Raw genomic sequence first — 19,331 nt, forward strand, 5'->3', positions numbered from 1 at the left:
AACAAGTAAACAAATAGTATAGGATACTTTTGTTTCCAAAAGGCTCATTTTTGGCTAGATGCCATCTGAAAGTTCTAGCACCTTGACTGGAATGGTTTTGCTATACAAGAAACAGATATATCCCACCAGGAATGATCAAGGTGGACTCATAAATATTCAAACTAAATGTAAAGAATCATTCAGAAGGTGGTATGTCTGTCAACATACAAGATTTCAGGGGTGGGGATGCAATTTTCATATCTAAACATTCACTTTTTCTTGTGTGTGAATCGCTGTTTTTAAAGGCTGAAGGATAATATGTAAAAAATTGACTTTGCATCCTTCCTCGCCTATACAATTGCTGAGGGCCACAGCCAAGTAGGAATGACGCATCAAAATTTCCTTTCCAGCGTACCCCATGTTAAATGGAAATTTGCTATGATATTGCATGTGTCTTTGAGAAAGGTGACCCTGCTCAAGGACCAGGGTGGATCCAGGTTTAAGGTGTATCCTGCAGGTTTTAGGAAGTATCCTGGTTTAAGATAATCTGGGTTTAGGGAAGTTGCAGGTTTAAGGTTATTGCTGCTGGGAATAGGGCGTTCCTGCTGCCTGAGTTCCCGTTGAGCTCTCATGGAATTGAGAAAGTATTTGGGATGTGAATTGTGCAGCAGGCAGAACTTGGATTTCCCCAGAAAGTGTGTAGAGGCTGGTGTGAGTTCGGGAATAAAGAATTGCTGTTTGAATCTACAAAGCTGTGAGTGGCTCGTGATCTTGTGCCCAGCCAAGACAATAAAGTTTTTCTCCACTGTGAGGTCAAATGAACATCAAAGTATTTAACAATTACAACTTTTCCACATATCATACATCAACAGTGTTTTCTCTCCACTGGAAGAGCCTATATATTTAATAGGTCCCTGAGAATTACGATTTTCATGTTTGTTACATTATATGGCTCCAGGATGAGTTCTCACAATACTGCATCATGATCAGATTCCAATGATTCTAACACAATTCTTAAATTCATGGGGCATCTTGAGAATAGAGGTCTTTCAATCCTTTGAAATAAACTGGCATAATTGAGGGCTGTTCCACATTCTTCACATTAATAAGGTTTTTCATCAGTAAAAATTCCAGTGTGATGATTAAGACGTGAAGAACTCCTAAAGGATTTTCGGCATTCCTTCCATTCAAAGGGTTTCTGTTCAGTTTGAGTTATTAAATGTTCTGTTAGCAAATAAAGCCTATTATAGGTGTTCTCAGATTCCTGATATTTACAGGGCTTCTCCCTAGTGTGAATTCTTACATGGTGATATAGGTTTGAGGATGTAGTGAAGGATTTCCCACATTCCTTACATTCATAGGGTTTCTCCCCTGTGTGAGTTCTTACATGTTCAGCTAGGCTTGAAGAAACGGTGAAGGCTTTCCCACAATACTTACATTTATATGGTTTTATTCCAGTATGAATTCGAATGTGCTTATTAAGACATGAGGAATTTCCAAAAAACTTTCCACATACCTTACATTGAAAGGGCTTTTCCCCTGTGTGAGTTTTTACATGTTCAGTCAGCAGATAACACCTTTTGTAGGCTTTCCCACATTCCTTACATTCATAAGGTTTCTCTCCAGTGTGGGTTCTTATGTGCACAATGAGACATGAAGAAGTTGTGAAGGCTTTCCCACATTCCTTACATTCATAGGGCCTCTCTCCAGTGTGAGTTCTTACATGTTCAGCTAGACTTGAGGAAACAGTGAAAGCTTTCCCACAGTATTTACATTTATAAGGTTTTACTCCAGTATGAATTCGAATGTGTTTATTACGGCAGGCAGAACTTCTAAAGGATTTTCCACATAACTTACATTCAAAGGGCTTCTCCACCGTGTGAGTTTTTAAATGTTCAGTTAGCAAGTAACACCTTTTGTAGGCTTTCCCACATTCTCTACATTGATAAGGTCTCTCTCCAGTGTGAGTTCTTACATGTTTCCGTAAGTATGAGGAAGCATGGAAGGCTTTCCCGCATTTTTCACATTCATAGGGCTTCTCTCCAGTGTGAGTTCTTACATGTTTACGCAGGTAGGAAGAAGCATGGAAGGCTTTACCGCATTCCTCACATTGATAGGGTTTCTCTCCAGTATGAATTCTTAAATGTTCAGTTAGGTTTGAAGCGGCAGTAAAGGCTTTCCCACATGCCTTACATACATAGGGCTTCTCTCCAGTGTGTGTTTGTACGTGTGTGGTAAGGCCTGAGCGTTTAGTGAAGGCTTTTCCACATTCTTTACATTTATAGGGTTTCTCTCCAGTATGAATTCTGAAATGTTCAGTTAGGCTTGAAGAAGTAGTGAAGGACTTCCTACATTCCTTACATTCATAGAGTTTCTCCCCTGTGTGGGTTCGCATGTGACTGTTAAGATTTGAAGAATAACCAAATACTTTTCCACAAACCTTACATTCATAGGGTTTTTCCCCAGTGTGGGTTCGCATGTGACTATTTAGGTTTGAAGAATATCCAAATACTTTCCCACAAACTTTACACTCATAGGCTTTTATGGTATACATTTGAATAGGCACAGTTCCACTTGTGGGAAATGTAAAATCTCCTGCATACTGCTTCAATTCAAAGAGTTTTTCTCCATTGTGATTTCTCAAATGAGCCTGAAAGTATGGCTGATTGAGGAAGGCATAGTCATTGCATTCAAAGGATTTGTCTTGTGTGATGGTTTTCTGGTAAACGTCATTTGGAGTCAGGCTAAAAGCTCTTTCACACTGACTCAACACAGAGAGTGTCTGTTCAGTAGAGGTTTTGTGAGTAGTAGGAAAATACCTTCCATACTGATTAGAGTCACAAGGGTTCCTTGAATTTTGAATCTTCATGTGTGTCTTGAAATATGAGTGTTCACTGAAGATTTCTCCATATTGCAGATAATTACAGAGTTCCCCTGCACTTTGGATTCCCGTCTGCTGATAAGGGATGAAATATGGTTAAAGATTTTTTTTCAAATGAAATGGATTTTACCTATCTGAAAGCAAAAATAAAACATAATTGATTCTTACTGTTTTTATTACATGTATAGAATTCATACTCTGTGAACTTCTCTCAAATTGAATGAAGGAATACTGCAAGGATTCTGAACCATCTGTTTTAGTCTTAGGATAATTCCTGTACATTTTCATAAAATTCTTTTAAGAATCTCAGTACCCAAACATTATATGTGGGAAAGTGTACTTCTAAGAACTCTGAAGCTCCAGGTTTTTTGAGCTTGGATTAGGGTATCCTAAATTCATCACATTCAGGATCTCAGGATCCCTTTAGAGACATTTTCTCTGCTAGGGTAAATGTTATTTCTCTCAAGCATCTCTTGGGCCAGGGATGCAGCTCAGTGGTAGAGTGCTTGCCTAGCTCAAGGTCTTGGTTTGATTCCCAGCACCATGGAAACAAAAAAACAAGCCTCATTGATACAGATTTTCTATAAGAGAATTCCCCACCTTTTTCAAGTATGATAAATGAGGATTCACCAATACTGCAACCTTCTCCCTATTGACAAATGGTTGAATGATGAATAAAGAACGTATTTAGAGGGTTATTATAAATTTCATCATTTTCATTCTTTCATATAGTTATTGCCATGTGAGTTCTATAGTACTCAATGAAGGAACAATAGGACTAAAATCCTGTGATATCTATTCTAATGTTAAAAAGATTAAGATAATTGCTTTAAAAACTCCCATGTCCAGAATTCCAAGATATGTGGGACTGTGTACTTGTGGGATCCCTGAAGGAACTGGCTTCACAATAGTTTGGGATACTATTGATATTATACTCAAAATTGATATTATATTCAAAGTATTTCTCCTGACATATTGCTTCCCTCCCACTTGGATGAATGTTACTATCTATAACAGAATTCACATCTTCTCTGAGTGTGGAAAACAACAACATCTTTTATTAATCTTACCATTTGTATCCCACTGGAAATTCGTTCCTTCAAAATATTCTGCTGAAATGCTGCCTCTTCAGTGCTAACGTGCATTTTCCATTCTAAATATGATCAGAAGACAAATTTAAGATTTGGAGAAAGAAATGGTAGATTGTAGAAATTAAAAATGATAGGGCTTATATGTATTTGTTTTATCATTCTTTCTTCTTCTTTTTTTTTTTTTTTGGTACCAGGGATTGGAGCCACATCCCTAGCCCTTTTTATATTTTATTTAGAGACAGGGTTTTGCTAAGTTGCTGAGGCTGGCTTTGAACTTGTGATCCTCCTGCCTCAGCCCTGTGTGCCACCATGCCCAGCCACTGTATTTGTTTTCAAATTAAACATGGTATAAAAAAAGTGGGCTGGTGTTGGAAACCAGTACAGCACTTGCCTTGCATTCCTGGGTTCAATCCCTAGAGCCAAAAGAACAAACCAACCAACCAAACAAACCAAACAACAACAACAACAAAAAGATAAAGGAAAAAAATATGGGGGGAAAAAAGCAAAGTTTGAGCATTTTAACTAGATCAAATTTGGCAACAGTAAAGTTGTGGATCATAGTCTTAAATAGTTTATTATAAACTGATTCTTTAAAAATTAGAACTGATGGTAAACAAGAATAATATTATCAGGCATGAAAAGAAGAAAAGATCTAGACAAAGAACAAATGAAAAAGTGATTTAAAAAAAAGACAACAGTTCATTTTGGAGATCACAGGAAACTCTGAGTAGACAGAGTATGAGAAGCTGAGATTTTTTACCTTCTCAGAGTAATGTCCTGAACCTTCTTAAATCAAATACATCTTAAAAAGTTTCATGATCCTTCCAAACTCAATAAGCTTCTCCTTGATCACAGTTGCCCTCCAGACTCACTCACCTTGGAGATCTCCGGTCTGCATATCCTCTTCTTGTTCTAACCATGAGATGAGACTGGGTTTGGTGGGTTCACATCCTGTACATGGGGAAAGATATTCATGAAATAGGTTCATGCAACAGATGATAAAACAGTATAGTTCTAATCATACTGTTTCTAATGAAAGCAGAAGAATTATTTCAAAAGAGTGAAGTATGCAAGTATCACCTCTTTCTGTACCCAAAAATGATTAGTTATCTTGGAATTCTGAAGACCCAAATCAATGCTAACAAACAAAACACTAATACTGAATCAAATAGAAAGTAAAGTGAAACAAAAAGATCCTTGTTCTTCTGGGGAAAAACTATACCAGGAATCACAAATTATAATGCATCAGATACAAATGGGTGGCTTGCTAACATGCACTGACAGGGATCTATCTGGAATTTCTGATTCAGTATGTCAAAGGAAGAGACTGATAATTTACATTTCTAACAGGATCACAGTGATTTGTTCATCTTGGACCACATTTTGAGAGCCACCATGTTAGACCATGGTTTTGCTTTCTGCAGTTTTAGTTACCTCCCATCAACTAACTTAATATTTATGGATGATTAAGTAGTAAATTCCAAAAATAAACAATTTGGAAGTTTTAAATCACACAATGTTCTGAGTAGCTTATGAAAGCTCACAATATTCTATTCTGTCCTATCCATGGGATATGAATTATCCCTTTATCCATCACAGCCATACTTTGTATGCTTCCTGCCCATTAGTCTTTAAGAAGCCATCTCACTTATCAAGTTGACTGTCACAGTGTAGCAGTGCTTTTGTGTAAATAACCCTTGTCTTACCTAATAATAACGGACCCAAAGCAGACTGTAATTATGATGACAATTTGAACATGCCAAAGAGAAGCCACAGTGCTCCATTTAATCTAAAAGTTGAAAGATCATGGCTTAATAAGGAAAAGAAAAAATATCATATGCTAAGGTTTCTAATATCTACATAAGAAGGAATCTTCAACCTGTGAAACTGTGAAGAAGGAAAAAGAAATGCATGCTACTTTCACTGTTACATCTTAAAATATTATTTTGAATTTGTATGAGTTTGGTTTCAGAACTCCACTGGGGATCTTGAGACATATCCCCCATGGATAAAGGGGGACCACTGAATTAGGGTAAAGACTATGTTCCTATTGTTTCCCAATGTATTTGGTGTTGAGATCACTGATTGTGCAGTACTTTAAGGACAGAACATCCACTTCTTCCCTAAGAGCTACAAGGAATGATGGCAGACTTACCTAACGAGACCAGGTTCTGGTAGTTCTCCAGCATCACATCTCTGTATAGGTCTCTGTGAGTTTGATCCAATAAAATCCACTCTTCTTGAGTGAAGTTCACAGCCACATCCTCAAAGGTCACCAAGTCCTAAATTGTTAAACACATGGCAGCCTGAGTAATAAGTTACAATACTAATATCTCTATCAATGTTGACTACAGAACGAGGAAGTGAGGCCAAGGTCTATGCAAGGATCTGATGGTTTTCACTGTCTATTGCAAGGTTCAGTGGTCCCAGGAACTCTTTCTCTATCCACATGCACTTACTGCCCATCTCCTGAATCATATGGCTTTTATGGCTCTACTGAAAAATGAATTTATCTCACCACACTTAGACTAGAAGCTCTTCTCTTATTTCCTTCTATTTTTTTTTAATATTTTTTTTTTAGTTTTTCGGTGGACACAACATCTTTGTTTGTATGTGGTGCTGAGGATCGAACCCGGGCCGCACGCATGCCAGGTGAGCGTGCTACCACTTGAGCCACATCCCCAGGCCCTTATTTCCTTCTATTAAAGTATACTCCTATCATATGCTTGATAAACAGGACAAATGAATAGTCTTTTATGGAAAAGGACACTTTTTTCTTTCTTAACATCTGGCAGAGTACTTGGCAAAAGAAGAATCACACCATATCCTTGTCACCATTAGTGTCATCATTGCTTAGTAATTACTGAAATATTGGGATGATTTTCAGATAACACCTCATTGATAAGAAGACTCCATTCCCATAAATTCATCTGGGGACTTAGTTGATTGAGGCTCTACTGACTTTAAATAGTTGTGGAGATAAGTCTGTCTAGAAGAAAATGTGCCTGGTGGAGGCAAGCATGTCATTCTGTTGGACAGTTTCTGCATACCTGGTAATAGTTTATCAGGCAGTCTGCCATCTTTTCTGCTTTTATCTTTTCTTCAAGTAGGCTGAATGGATCCCTGAAAAGAACTGCTCCTGGAAAAGAAAGAAGGCATGAGAACTGGTACTACCCTAATTCCTACACTTACATGCCTAGAAGCCATTCCATCCTAGCATGAAACTGCCATGTAATCCTGCACATTTGAAAAGCTCTCTCTCTTTCTTTCTTTCTTTCCCTCCCTCCCTCCCTCCCTCCCTCTCTCTCTCATATGTGTACTACTATCATAGAATGCTAGAACAGTCCTGTCTCACCTAGAGCTAGAAAAAGGGATGGTGAGTAGTACCGCCCATTACAAAAACTACGATAGTTCATTTTACAGGTAAGCAAACTTAAATTCAGAGAAATTGTCTTCATTTATCCATGATGAAAATTCTCAAGGATATCATGCAGCACATACACCAGGGGGCTCATCTGCATAACAGTATTATCTAGCCCACTTTGACATCTCCAAAAAAACAAAACATAAAAAGCTGGGTGGTGTGGCTGCTCAGGCCTGGGCCAATGGGCTCTGTTACACAAGGTGGATATAAAGCAGAATCTCTATAAAAGAACATTAACAGGACTGGTCAGGGGCCAATCAATAACCATCATTCTGTGAGGCTGAAGGCAAAGTTTTCTGGAACGCTGTTTTCCTAGATGCCAAGACCACTTCAGGCAGCTTATGAATCTTGGAGGATAAGGGAAATCTCCATTCTTCCTTATAGAGCAGTATTTCATCATTTGTCATCAGACATTGGCTTACTCGCCACAGATGATATAAAGAAAGCCACTAAATACAGTGTAACCTGTTAACATAAGTATTAATAACACCCACTATCATTTACTGAGGACCAGAAAGTATGCATTTACACTAGGAGGTCAGTATACAAACACACACACACACACGTGTGTGTGTGTGTGTGTGTGGAGAGAGAGAGAGAGCACGCGCGCGCAAGGGCACAGGGGAGACAGACTGACTTATGCATCTTTCCAACCCTTCACCGTAGATATCAAATCCCTATTTAATGCTAGAAAAAAACTAGATTCAAACAATAAAAGGATTTGTTCCATATCACCCATTTAGGAAGTGGTGAACTAGGGCCCAACTGTAGCTAAAGTGGTCCTGATCTCTTGAGGTTGCTGTCACATTCCAGGACGATTAGAAGTTGGTCTAGACCTGCAATGTCTAGAGCACCACAATGTACTGACTCATCACATGTGTTAATGTTCATTTTATATGAAGCTAGTATGATGGAAAAGAATTAAAATTTATTTCTTTATTTTTTTCCTTGCAGTGCTGGAGATGGTACTCAGGGCCTCACACATGCTAGGCAAGCACTCTAATACCACTGAGCTAATCCTGAGCCCTAGAATTGTATATTTATTTATTTGTTTGTTTGTTTTTGTACTGGGGATTGAACCCAGGGGTGTTTAACTCCTGAGCCACAACCTCAGCCCCTTTTATTTTTTGAGACAGGGTCTAAGTTGCTTAGGGTCTTCCTACGTGGTTAAGGTTGGCCTCAAGCTTGCAAACCTCTTGCCTCAGTGCGACCTTTTTTTTTTTTTTTAAAGGAATAGTACTTATTTAAGTGTGAGGATAGAAACAACTCCTGCAGGGGCAGGAGGAGGACCCCAAGAGGGGTTGCCCTGGGTACGACTTTAACAGCTAAATTAGCTAGGCGACTAAAACTTGGATTCAAGGATGACCTACAGTTAGTGAGGCTGACATGCCAGAACTTCCCTGGCATAATGTGACAGAAGGGATCCTAGAAACAAGAAAGTTCTACTGAATTTGCCAGCTGATTTCCACACCCCTCCCACCCTTACCCTAATCTATGTTGATGATCCAGAAGACAATACTCTCTTTATGGAGATAACAAAAAAATTTATGCCAGATATTCATGTACTGATACTATCATTGAAATGCACATAGAGTTCCTCTATTCCAATGGCAAAAGTCAAAACCCAGAGCAGCAGAAATCAAGTGTGTAGCACTTAGACATCAACATCACAAGGGCACATCAACTCTCTGCTGCTTACACTTCAGGTGGCACCACCATCCATGGGCTCACAAAATACTTTAGCCACAGTGACAGCACTCACATGGCACTGGCTAGGGAAACCATTCCAGTGCAGATTAGTGCAACAATGGGAGTAGTCTCTGCAATCAACTAATCAACACATACCCCATTATTGAGAAGTAGCTGATCTAAATGAGAGAGGGAATGCCTTCCCGAAAACTCAGCTGCAGGGCCTGCTGTGAGACAACTTTAAGAAAGGGTGGCATTCTGTCTCATAGGACACAGTGCTTTGAATTAGAGTCTTATGTGGTACTGTCTCCCCCACAACCAGATTACATGGGCCCAAGATTGATGAATAAGGGTAGAAATGGCTCTATTGACAGAAATTTTGCTTCCAATCCCAGTAACATAGAACACTTTGGAGATTTCTGCCCCTATTTGGGACGCATTCCCCAGGAGGCACAATTATATGACCCAGTGATCTCCACCTTCTGGTAGACACCCTCCTGGATAATCCCCTTATGTTAGCTAACCCTCTAACCTGTTTCTAACAGAAATATGGTAAATGTGCAGGGATTATGTAAATGTAATTAAAGTCCCCAGTGAGTTAGTTTTGTTTATCAATGGAAAAAATATCCTAGTGGACTTGATCTAATCAGGGAGAAGTCTTATTGAGTGTCTAGGCTTTCTGGTCCAGAAATGAAGAGCGGACTGTGTACATGTATAAGAAACACCAACCAACCCAAATTCAATTTCTTCTCCAAATACTCTCACAACACAGATCACTTCTGAAACCAGATGTGTTGGAATATTCCTCACACAGCAAATAATTCTTTCTGCAACAGTCCTCCAATTCAATTCAGTTCTGACACTGTCTACCTGGAGATAGTATTAAATCCCACAGGTTGAGGGCTCAGTCCCTAAAACTGCCTTTACTTATCTATATACTAAATTTATTTTTGGTACTGGGGATTGAACTCAGAGCCTCCTGCATGCTAGGCAAGCACTCAACCGTTGAGCAACACCCTCTGCCCACCCCCACCCCAACACCTTTAATTGCCTGTGCTTCTTACTAGCTATAATCAGGGTTCCCAAAAACCCCTACTCAAGTTCAATTAATTTGCTTAAGCCTCTCACAGAATTCAGGGAAACACATTCACCAGTTTATTATAAAGGACGAAGTATATTTCCCCCACATTTTTCTTTGGAAAAAAATGTGAAGCTACTAATAGGTCATTTGAACATAACTATGTTATGCACACACTATAGTAGTGTTTGTGTCAGCTTTTCGCCACTATGATCAAAAGATCCGAAAAGAAATATGTGGAGGAGTAAAAGTTTATTTGGTGCTCATGGTTTCAGAGGTCTCAGTCCATAGGTGGCTGACTCTGCTGCTTTGGCACAAGGTGAGGCAGAGCACCACAGCAGAAGGGTGTGGAAGAAGAAAGCAGCTCAAGTCATGGCAATCAGGAAACAGAGAGAGCTCTGCTTACCAGGGACAAAATACAGACCCAAAAGACATGCTACCAATTACCTACTATAGCTTCCAGCCTACCCTACCTGCCTACTTATCACCACCATTCACTGACTTGATTTAAGGCTTTCATAGCCCAGTCATTTCACTTGTGAATTTTCTTGCATTGTCTCAGACATGGGCTTTTGGGGGAACACCTCATATCTAAATCATAACAAATAGGTCCACTAATTTTTAGCATTTTTTTCATGTTTTCTTTTTCCCCACACACATTTTATTGTATTTGAAAGAAAGCTTGTTGAAAATAAACTGTAAACATGATGATATTGGAACATTAAATACTTGGTAATGCATCTCCTAAAAAAAGGGATTAAATCCACAATAGTAGTTTTTTTATTCAAGAAAATGAATAGTGAGTGGGCTGGGTGAGTATCTCATTGGTAAAATGCATGCACCAGACCCTGGGTTCAATCCTCATCACACACAAATCCATAAAAAGAAAATTAATATTCATAGTATTGTCTAATATCTACTCAATCAAATGTTAATTTAGTCACATTGTTCGGTTTTGGATATTGTTGAATCTAAAATCCAAGGTTTCTTATTATATTTGTTTATGTACTTTTAGTCCAACTATCTTGTCAAAGATAAACTATTCCTAGTGCAATAAAGCCTCCTTCCTTACTGGAGGCACGGTTCTTAAATTCTGTGGGGATGGATGTACAGCCTTAGGAAATTCGGATGAAGGGAATGCCTGTAAATTCGTGGTTTTGTTTATAAAAAGGCTTGTGTTCTACAAACGTTCGTGTTCACATACAAAACTAGGCACACCTTCGGCACCTAAGAAAGTACCTTCATCTTTCTAACAAAGTAGAGTATGAAAAGGTAACTATCTGATGCGCAAAGGCGGCACACTCTCATCTGAAACACTGAATTGCCTAAGAGAGGGGAAATAGGTCCTCAGGAAACTTCGCCACCTCGCGCCCGGGGCCTGGCGTGGAACCCACGCTCTGGACCTGAGCAAGCGCTTCGCCACCCAGCTACAGCCTCAGCCCCGAACCAGTTTTCTCGCAGGGCTCACCCCGACTCGCAGCAGTCGCCAGGTCCAAGAGGCGGGAGGACACCGCGACGTCAACACGACTCTAACAGCGGAAAGTCCTTTTTTTTTTTTTCGAAAAATAAAATTTACAAAGGGAGCTACTGGAGAGGACGGCAGCAGCTGAAATACCCGGGACGCAGGCTCACGTCACTTCCCGGGCCCACAGCACGACCGCCCTCTCGGCCCCGCTGGATGCTGGCTGAGGACCAGCCTTTGCGCCGAGGTCCCTTCGCTGCCTAGGCCAACTCGGCCCTGCAACAACTCCTTCCACCTTCCTCCGTGGAACTGACCCCGACCTGGACGTCCCCCAAACTGGGGAAGCCGGAAGGATCCGGGTCGCGCGGAGATTGCGTCAAGAAAAGGGAGCGGGGTCGCTGACGTCACCTCCGCCTGGCCTCGGGCGGGGCACGCGAGGGGGCTCGCTGCCTCTGGCCTCAGACCAATTGAACCTGATAAGGCCGGGATTCTGGTGTATTCCCGCGTGCACGGGGAAGGGCCCCTGACGTCGGCTCGCCGAGGGACGCGAGGGCAGAAGCAAGGAGGGGTCACAGGCTGTTAGAACGCGGCCCTGGGCGGGTACAGCGGGACGGGCCCCCGCGGGGGTGGGGACGGCGGAATAGGCCGGAACCCCGCCCCCCACGTCCCTAGAGCCCTTCAAATGATATCACATTGGCAAATCTGTCAGTCAATGGAATGGTCAATGCCCTCCATACACTATTTCCTTATCTGGATACCCTGCTAAACCCTGTCTATTGCTTTACTTTTCAAAGTTATATATATATTTAGGAACCTTGAGTTGTTTCTTCTTCAAATATATTTTTATTATTCAGGTCTTAGCAGATGATCCGGGGCCTCCCATTTGGATAGATCAGGCAGTCTTCATTTATTCAGCAAAAATTCTAGAATTTCTCCTGCAATGTCACTTGGCTGTGGTTTTCAGTGGGTAGCATTTGTAGAGTTAACAAAGATATTTTTTCTTTTTCTTTTTTGGTGTTGGAAATGGAGCCCAGGACTTGTGTATTTTAAGCACGAATTCCACCAATGAGTTACATCCTCAGCCATAATAAAGATTTATATATATATTTGGGGCTGGGGTTGTGGCTCAGCGGTAGAACGCTTGTCTAGCATGTGCATGGCGCTGGGTTCGATCCTCAGCACCACATAAAAATAAATAAATAAAATAAAGGTATTGTGTCCAACTACAACTAAAAAAATTAAAATAAAGTCTAGAAAAAATATGTATTTATCTTAAATCATAGTTATACATAAATGTGGGGTTCGTTTTGGCATATTCATAAATGCACATAATTTGCTCCATTTCAGTCCCCAGTTCTATAGCCTCCCCTAAGCCCCTTCCTCTTCTCTGTTGGTCTTCCCTCTATGTTTTTTAATTAGTACGCTGGAGTTATATATACATAAAAGTGGAACTCATTGTGATACATTCATACATGCCCATAACATACTTTGTTCAATGTCATGCCACTCTTTTTCCCATTTCCATCCCGCCTCCCTTTGTCTGGATCACCTTTCTCTCCATTGTTCTCCCTTCTATTTTCATGAGAGTCCCACAAACCCCTTTTTAATTTGCTTATTTCTCTCTAGTTTCTGCATGAGAACATTCGATCCTTTACTTTTTTTTTTAAAGAGAGAGACAGAGACGAGAGAGAGAGAGAGAGAGAGAGAGAGAGAGAGAGAGAGAGAGAGAGAGAATTCTTCAACATTTTTTATTTTTTTAGTTTTTGGCGGATATAACATCTTTGTTGGTATGTGGTGCTGAGGATCCAACCGGGCCCCACGCATGCCAGGCCAGCGCTGCCACCGCTTGAGCCACATCCCCAGTCCTCGATCCTTGACTTTCTAAATCTGGCTTATTTCACTCAGCATAATATTCTCCAGTCTCATCTATTTACCAGCAAATGACATAATTTCATCATCTTTATGGCTGAGTCAAACTCCATTGTGTATATATACCACATTTTTGTTTACCAAGTGTCTATTGAGGGACACCTAGGCTGGTTTCATAACTTGGCTATTGTGAATTGCACTGCTATAAACATTGACATGCATGTATCACTGTGGTGTGCTGATTTTAGGGTTGTTTTTTTTTCTTTTGTTTTTGGATACATACTGAAAATTGGGATGGCTGGGTCAAATGGTGGTTCCATTCATGGTCTCTTTAAGAATCTATATACTGGGGCTAGGGTTGTGGCTCAGTGGCAGAGCACTTGCCTAGCATGTGCAAGGCCCTGGGTTTGATTCTGAGCACCATATAAAAATAAATAATTAAGGGCTGGGGATGTGGCTCAAGGGGTAGCGCGCTCGCCTGGCATGCATGCAGCCCGGGTTCGAACCTCAGCACCACATACAAACAAAGATGTTGTGTCCACCAAAAACTAAAAATAAATATTAAAAAATTCTATCTCTCCTTCTCTCTCTCTTTAAAAAATAAAAAAAATTTAAAAAAATAATTAATTAATTAATTAAAATAAACGTTAAAAAATAATTTACAGGGACTGGGGATGTGGCTCAAGCGGTAGTGCACTCGCCTGGCATGCATGCGGCCCGGGTTCAATCCTCAGCACCACATACAAACAAAGATGTTGTGTCCACCAAAAACTAAAAAATAAATGTCAAAATTCTCCCTCTCTCTCTCTCTCTCTCTGAAAAAAAAGAAGCTGCTAAAAAATAACTTACAAATCAACAAAAAAAATACATAATAAAAAATTTTTTAAAAATAGAATCTATATACTGCTCTGTAAAGTGATTGCACTAATTTGCAGTCCCATCAACAATGCATGAGTATGCCTTTTCCTCCACATCCTAAGCAGCATTTATTGTTATTTGTGTTCTTGATGGTTGCCATGCTAACTGGAATGAGATGAAATCCCAGTGTAATTTTGATTTACATTTCCCTGATTACTGCAGATGTTGAATATTTTTTCATATATGCATTGTTTTCATATATTTATAACTTTCTTCATTTGAGAGATGTTTAGTTCATATGTCCATTTATGGATTTGGTTATTTGGGGAATGGTGTTAAATTCTTTTCTGTATCTGGATATTAATCTCCAGTTGGAAGATCAATTAGCAAAGATTTTCTCCCATCTGTTGGCTCTCTCTTCATGCTCTTCTTTCCTTTGCTGTGCAGAAGCTTTGTAATTTGATACTGTTCCACTTCTTGGTTTTATTTGATTTACTTGATTTATTTGATGTATTTGATTCTTGGTTTTATTTCCCAAGCTTTAGGAGTCTTATTAAGGAAGTCCGTGCCTGAGCCAATATGTTGGAGTGTTGACCCTATGTTTTCTTCTAGCAGTTGTAGTGTTTCTGGTCTAATTCCTAGGGTTTTGATCCACTGTTAGTTGATTTTTGTGCAGATGAGAGATAGGGATATAATTTCATTTTTCTACGTATGGAAATCCAGTTTTCTCAGCAACATTTGTTAAAAATGCTATCTTTTCTCCAATATATGGTTTTTGTACTTTTGACAAGAATCAAATGACTGTACCTATGCGAAATTGACTTTTTGTCTTCCATTTCATTGGTCTTCGTGACTTTTTATGCCAATAACATGTTGTTTTTGTTACTATAGCTCTGTAGCACAATTTGAGATCAGGTATTTTGATGCCATCAGTGTCATTTATATTGTTCAGTATGCTTTGGCTATTCTTAGTTTATAATAAAGATATTTTTACACATTGATTTACTAACACATTTTATCAAGATTTCTTGGGCTGGGAATGTGGCTCAGTGGTAAAGGACTTATCTGGCATTCCTGGGTTTGATCCCCAGCACCAATAAACTTTAAAAAAGAAATGTGTATCAAGAATTCTTCAAGAATTGATGATTATTTTGCTATGCTAATATACAACATTTGGGGAGGTTTTGCCAGGAATTGAACCCAGGGGTGTATAACCCCTGAGCCACATCCCCACCCCTTTTTATTTATTTATTTTTGAGACAGGGTCTTGCTAAATTGCTTAGGGCCTCGCTAAATTGCTGAGGCTAGTTTTGAATTTATTTTTTTTAGCTTTAGATGGACAAAACACCTTTATTTTTTAATTTTAATTTATTTTTATGTGGTGCTGAGGATGAACCCAGTGTCTCACACATTCTAGGCAAGTGCTGTACCACTGAGCCGCAACCCCAGCCCTAGTTTTGAATTTATGATGCTCCTACCTCAGCCTACCTATCTGCTGGGATTATAGGCATGCACCAACACATTCAATGCTAATTTGTTTTTTATAATTTTTTATTTGTTTTAATTAGTTACACATGACAGTAGGATGCATTTATGTACTTTTATATATCATACATAATTGGGATATAATTTCTCATTTTTCTGGGTGTACAAGCTGCAGAATCATATTGGTCATGTAGTCACATATATATAGTAATAATGTCTGCTTCATTGTACTATCTTTCCTATCCCCATATCCCATCCCCTCCCCTCCCATCACTTCCCTTTACCTAATCTAAGGTAGTGCTATTCTTCCCTAGTGCCCCCCGCCACCATATTGTGAATAAGCATCTGCATATTAGAGAAAACACTTGTCCTTTGGTTTTGTGAGATTGGCTTATTTCACTTAGTATGATATTCTCCAACTCCAACCATTTACTGGCAAATGCCATAACCTTACTCTTCTTTAAAGCTGAGTAATATTCCATTGAGTATACATACCACATTTTCTTTATTCATTCATCTATTGAGGAACACCTAGGTTGGTTCCATAGTCTAGCTATTGTGAATTGAGCTGCTATAAACATTGATGTGGCTGCATCAATATAGTATGCTGATTTTAAGTCCTTTGGGTATAAAACAAGGAGTGGGATAGCTGGGTCAAATGGTGGTTCCATTCCCAATTTTCTAAGGAATCTCCATACTGTTTTCCGTAGCGGCTGCACCGATTTGCAGCCCCACCAGTAATGTATGAGTGTACCTTTTCCCCCACATCCTCGCCATCATTTATTGTTGCCTGTACTCTTGATGATTGCCATTGTGACAGGAGTGAGATGAAATCTTAGAGTAGTTTTGATTTGCATTTCTCTAATTGCTAGAGATGTTGAACACTTTTTCATATATTTGTTGATCAATTGTATTTCTTCTTCTGTGAAATGTCTGTTCAGTTCCTTAGCCCATTTATTGATTGGGTTATTTGGTTTTTTGAAATTTGAATCCATCTTATTAACTGATTCTTGATTTTACTTCTTGTGCTTTAGGAGTCTTGTTAAGGAAGTCAGATCCTAGGCCATCGTGGTGAAGATTTGGACCTATATTTTCTTCTATTAGGCACAGGGTCTCTGTTCTGGTGCCTATTTGTTGATCCACTTTGAGCTGATTTTTGTCCAGGGTGAGAGATAGAGGTTTAATTTCATGCCAGCACCATTTATTGAATAAACCATCTTTTCTCCAGTGAATGTTTTAGGCACCTTTGTCTAGTATGACATAACCATATTTATGTGGGTTTGTCTCTGTGTTCTCTATTCTGTACCATTGGTCTACAAGTCAATTTTGGTGCCAGTACCTTGCCATTTTTATTACTATAGCTTTGTAGTATAGTTTAAAGTCTGGTATTGTGATGCCTCCTGCTTCACCTTTCTTGCTAAGGATTGCTTTAGTTATTCTGGGTCTCTTATTTTTCCAAAAAAAATTTCATGATTGCTTTTTCTAATTCTATGAAGAATGTCATTGGGATTTTAATTGGAGTTGCATTAAATCTATATAATGCTTTTGGTAGTATGGCCATTTTGACAATATTAATTCTGCCTATCCAGGAGCATGGGAGATCTTTCCATCTTCTGAAGTCTTCTTCAATTTCTTTCTTTAGGATTCTGTAGTTTTCTTTGTAGAGGTCTTTACCACTTTTGTTAGATTGATTCTCAGGTTTTTGTTGTTGTTGTTGTTGTTTTGTTTTTTTTGAGGCTATTGTGAATGGAGTGGTTTTCCTAACTTCTCTTTCAGTGGAGTCTTTGCTGATGTATAGGAATGCATTTTATTTATGGGTGTTGATTTTATATCCTGCTACTTTGTTGAATTCATTTATTAATTCTAGAAGTTTTGTGGTGGAATTTTTTGGATCTTCTAGATATAGAGTCATGTCATAAGCAAAGAGTGATATTTTAAATTCTTCTTTAATGTGCAACTATTGATGTATAAAATATTTATGTTTTACACAGTCCAAGAGATTGTTTTTCTATAATTTGAATGTAATAACCTGCCTTAAGTCTTGTCATCCTTAAATCTTGTTATTGGGGACATAACTCAGTGGTTGAGTGCTTGTCGGGGACTGATCCCCAGCACCACAAAAATAAAAAGAAAAGAAAAAGTCTAATCAAACTGACTATATATAGATTTCCAAAGTTCCTTTGATTTTTTTTTTTGAAGTACTGGAGATTAAACCTAGGGGGACTCTACCACTAAGCTCTAATCCCCCATCCTTTTTATTTTGAGTCAAGGTCTTGCCAAGTTGCCCAGGCTGACCTCAAACTTATGATTTTCCTGCATCAGCCTCCTAAGTAGCTGGAATTGCAGGCATGCACCACTACACACAACTCAAATTTTCTTTTGAAAGATACTTCTTTATGAAAGATTTGTATATTGGGATTGGGGCTGTAGCTCAGTGGTAGAGTGCCTAGTATTTAAGAGTCTGTGGCTTTGATTTCTAACACTGCAAAAAAGAATTAATATATTTTGGCATGCATTGTGGGATAGTGGGTCCAATATATCTTCCTCTAGAAGGATGGCCAGTTATTGGAGTACCACTTATTAAGAAACTGTCCCTGACCTACTGATGAAATTCCACCTTGAATAAACAATAATTCCTATACATACTTTTGTCAGTTTCTAGACATTCTATGCTAGTAATGTATTTACTCACACTAATATCAATATCATTATTATTTTAGTTGTAGGTAGACATAATATCTTTGTTTCATTTATTTATTTTTTAATGTGGTGCTGAGGATCAAACCCAGTGCCTCACACATTCGAGGCAAGTGCTCAACCACTGAGCTACAACCCCAGCCCAATATCATATTATTTTTATTCCTTTTTTTAAAATTGAGTCATTTTCTTTTCTTTTGGTGCTGGATACATGGCCTCCTGAATGCTAAGCATGCACTTTACCACCAAGCCACCCCTTTGTTCCCAAAAGTTTTATATCAATAGTGCTAAAAATATAATGGTAGCTAACGTTTGTTGCCTACTACTAGTCTATATGAATTCTTCATGGTCACAATTAGGTTGGTACTATCATGATTTTCTCTTTTACTTAATTTACAGAATAGCTTAAACTATTGCATACCATAAACAATGCATTTGAAACTGTAAAATTTATTTTTTAGTATATTCACAGAGATTTGCAGTCAGCACAATTTTAGAACCCTTTCTCTTAGAGCCATTTTCTTACTCCCTTAATCTCTGAACAACCACAAAGCTACTAATTATAGATCTGCCTTTTGTAGAAATTTCATGTAACAAAATCATACAATCTTTGACCAATAGTTTCTTTTACACAGCATTTCTTTCAGGGTTCATCTGGGATATAGTATATCTCTTTCTCTTTCATTGCTGGATGATATTCTGTTGTGTGGATATAATTTTTCCATTCATCAGTTCATGGACATTTGTTTGGACTTTTGGGACCTCATACATAATGCAGCTATAAAAATTTACCAATATCTTTTTGTATATACAGAGCT

General features: G+C 38.9%; 1 protein-coding gene across 1 annotated transcript; it reads right to left on the bottom strand.

The window, feature by feature from the left end:
• Positions 1-1,032: 1,032 nt before the first annotated feature.
• Positions 1,033-11,697, bottom strand: LOC113190488 (uncharacterized). Its single transcript, XM_026399811.1, has 7 exons — positions 11,611-11,697; positions 7,002-7,090; positions 6,107-6,233; positions 4,828-4,902; positions 3,931-4,013; positions 1,957-2,935; positions 1,033-1,788 (listed from the first exon to the last, which is right to left on the bottom strand). Exons 2-7 carry the CDS (start codon positions 7,029-7,031, stop codon positions 1,082-1,084), a joined length of 2,001 nt encoding a protein of 666 aa, XP_026255596.1. The 5' UTR covers positions 7,032-7,090; positions 11,611-11,697; the 3' UTR covers positions 1,033-1,081.
• Between the last annotated feature and the right edge of the window lie 7,634 nt (positions 11,698-19,331).

The sequence above is a fragment of the Urocitellus parryii genome, chromosome 3 (genome assembly GCF_045843805.1).
Source record: "Urocitellus parryii isolate mUroPar1 chromosome 3, mUroPar1.hap1, whole genome shotgun sequence".
In the NCBI taxonomy this organism is placed as follows: domain Eukaryota; kingdom Metazoa; phylum Chordata; class Mammalia; order Rodentia; family Sciuridae; genus Urocitellus; species Urocitellus parryii.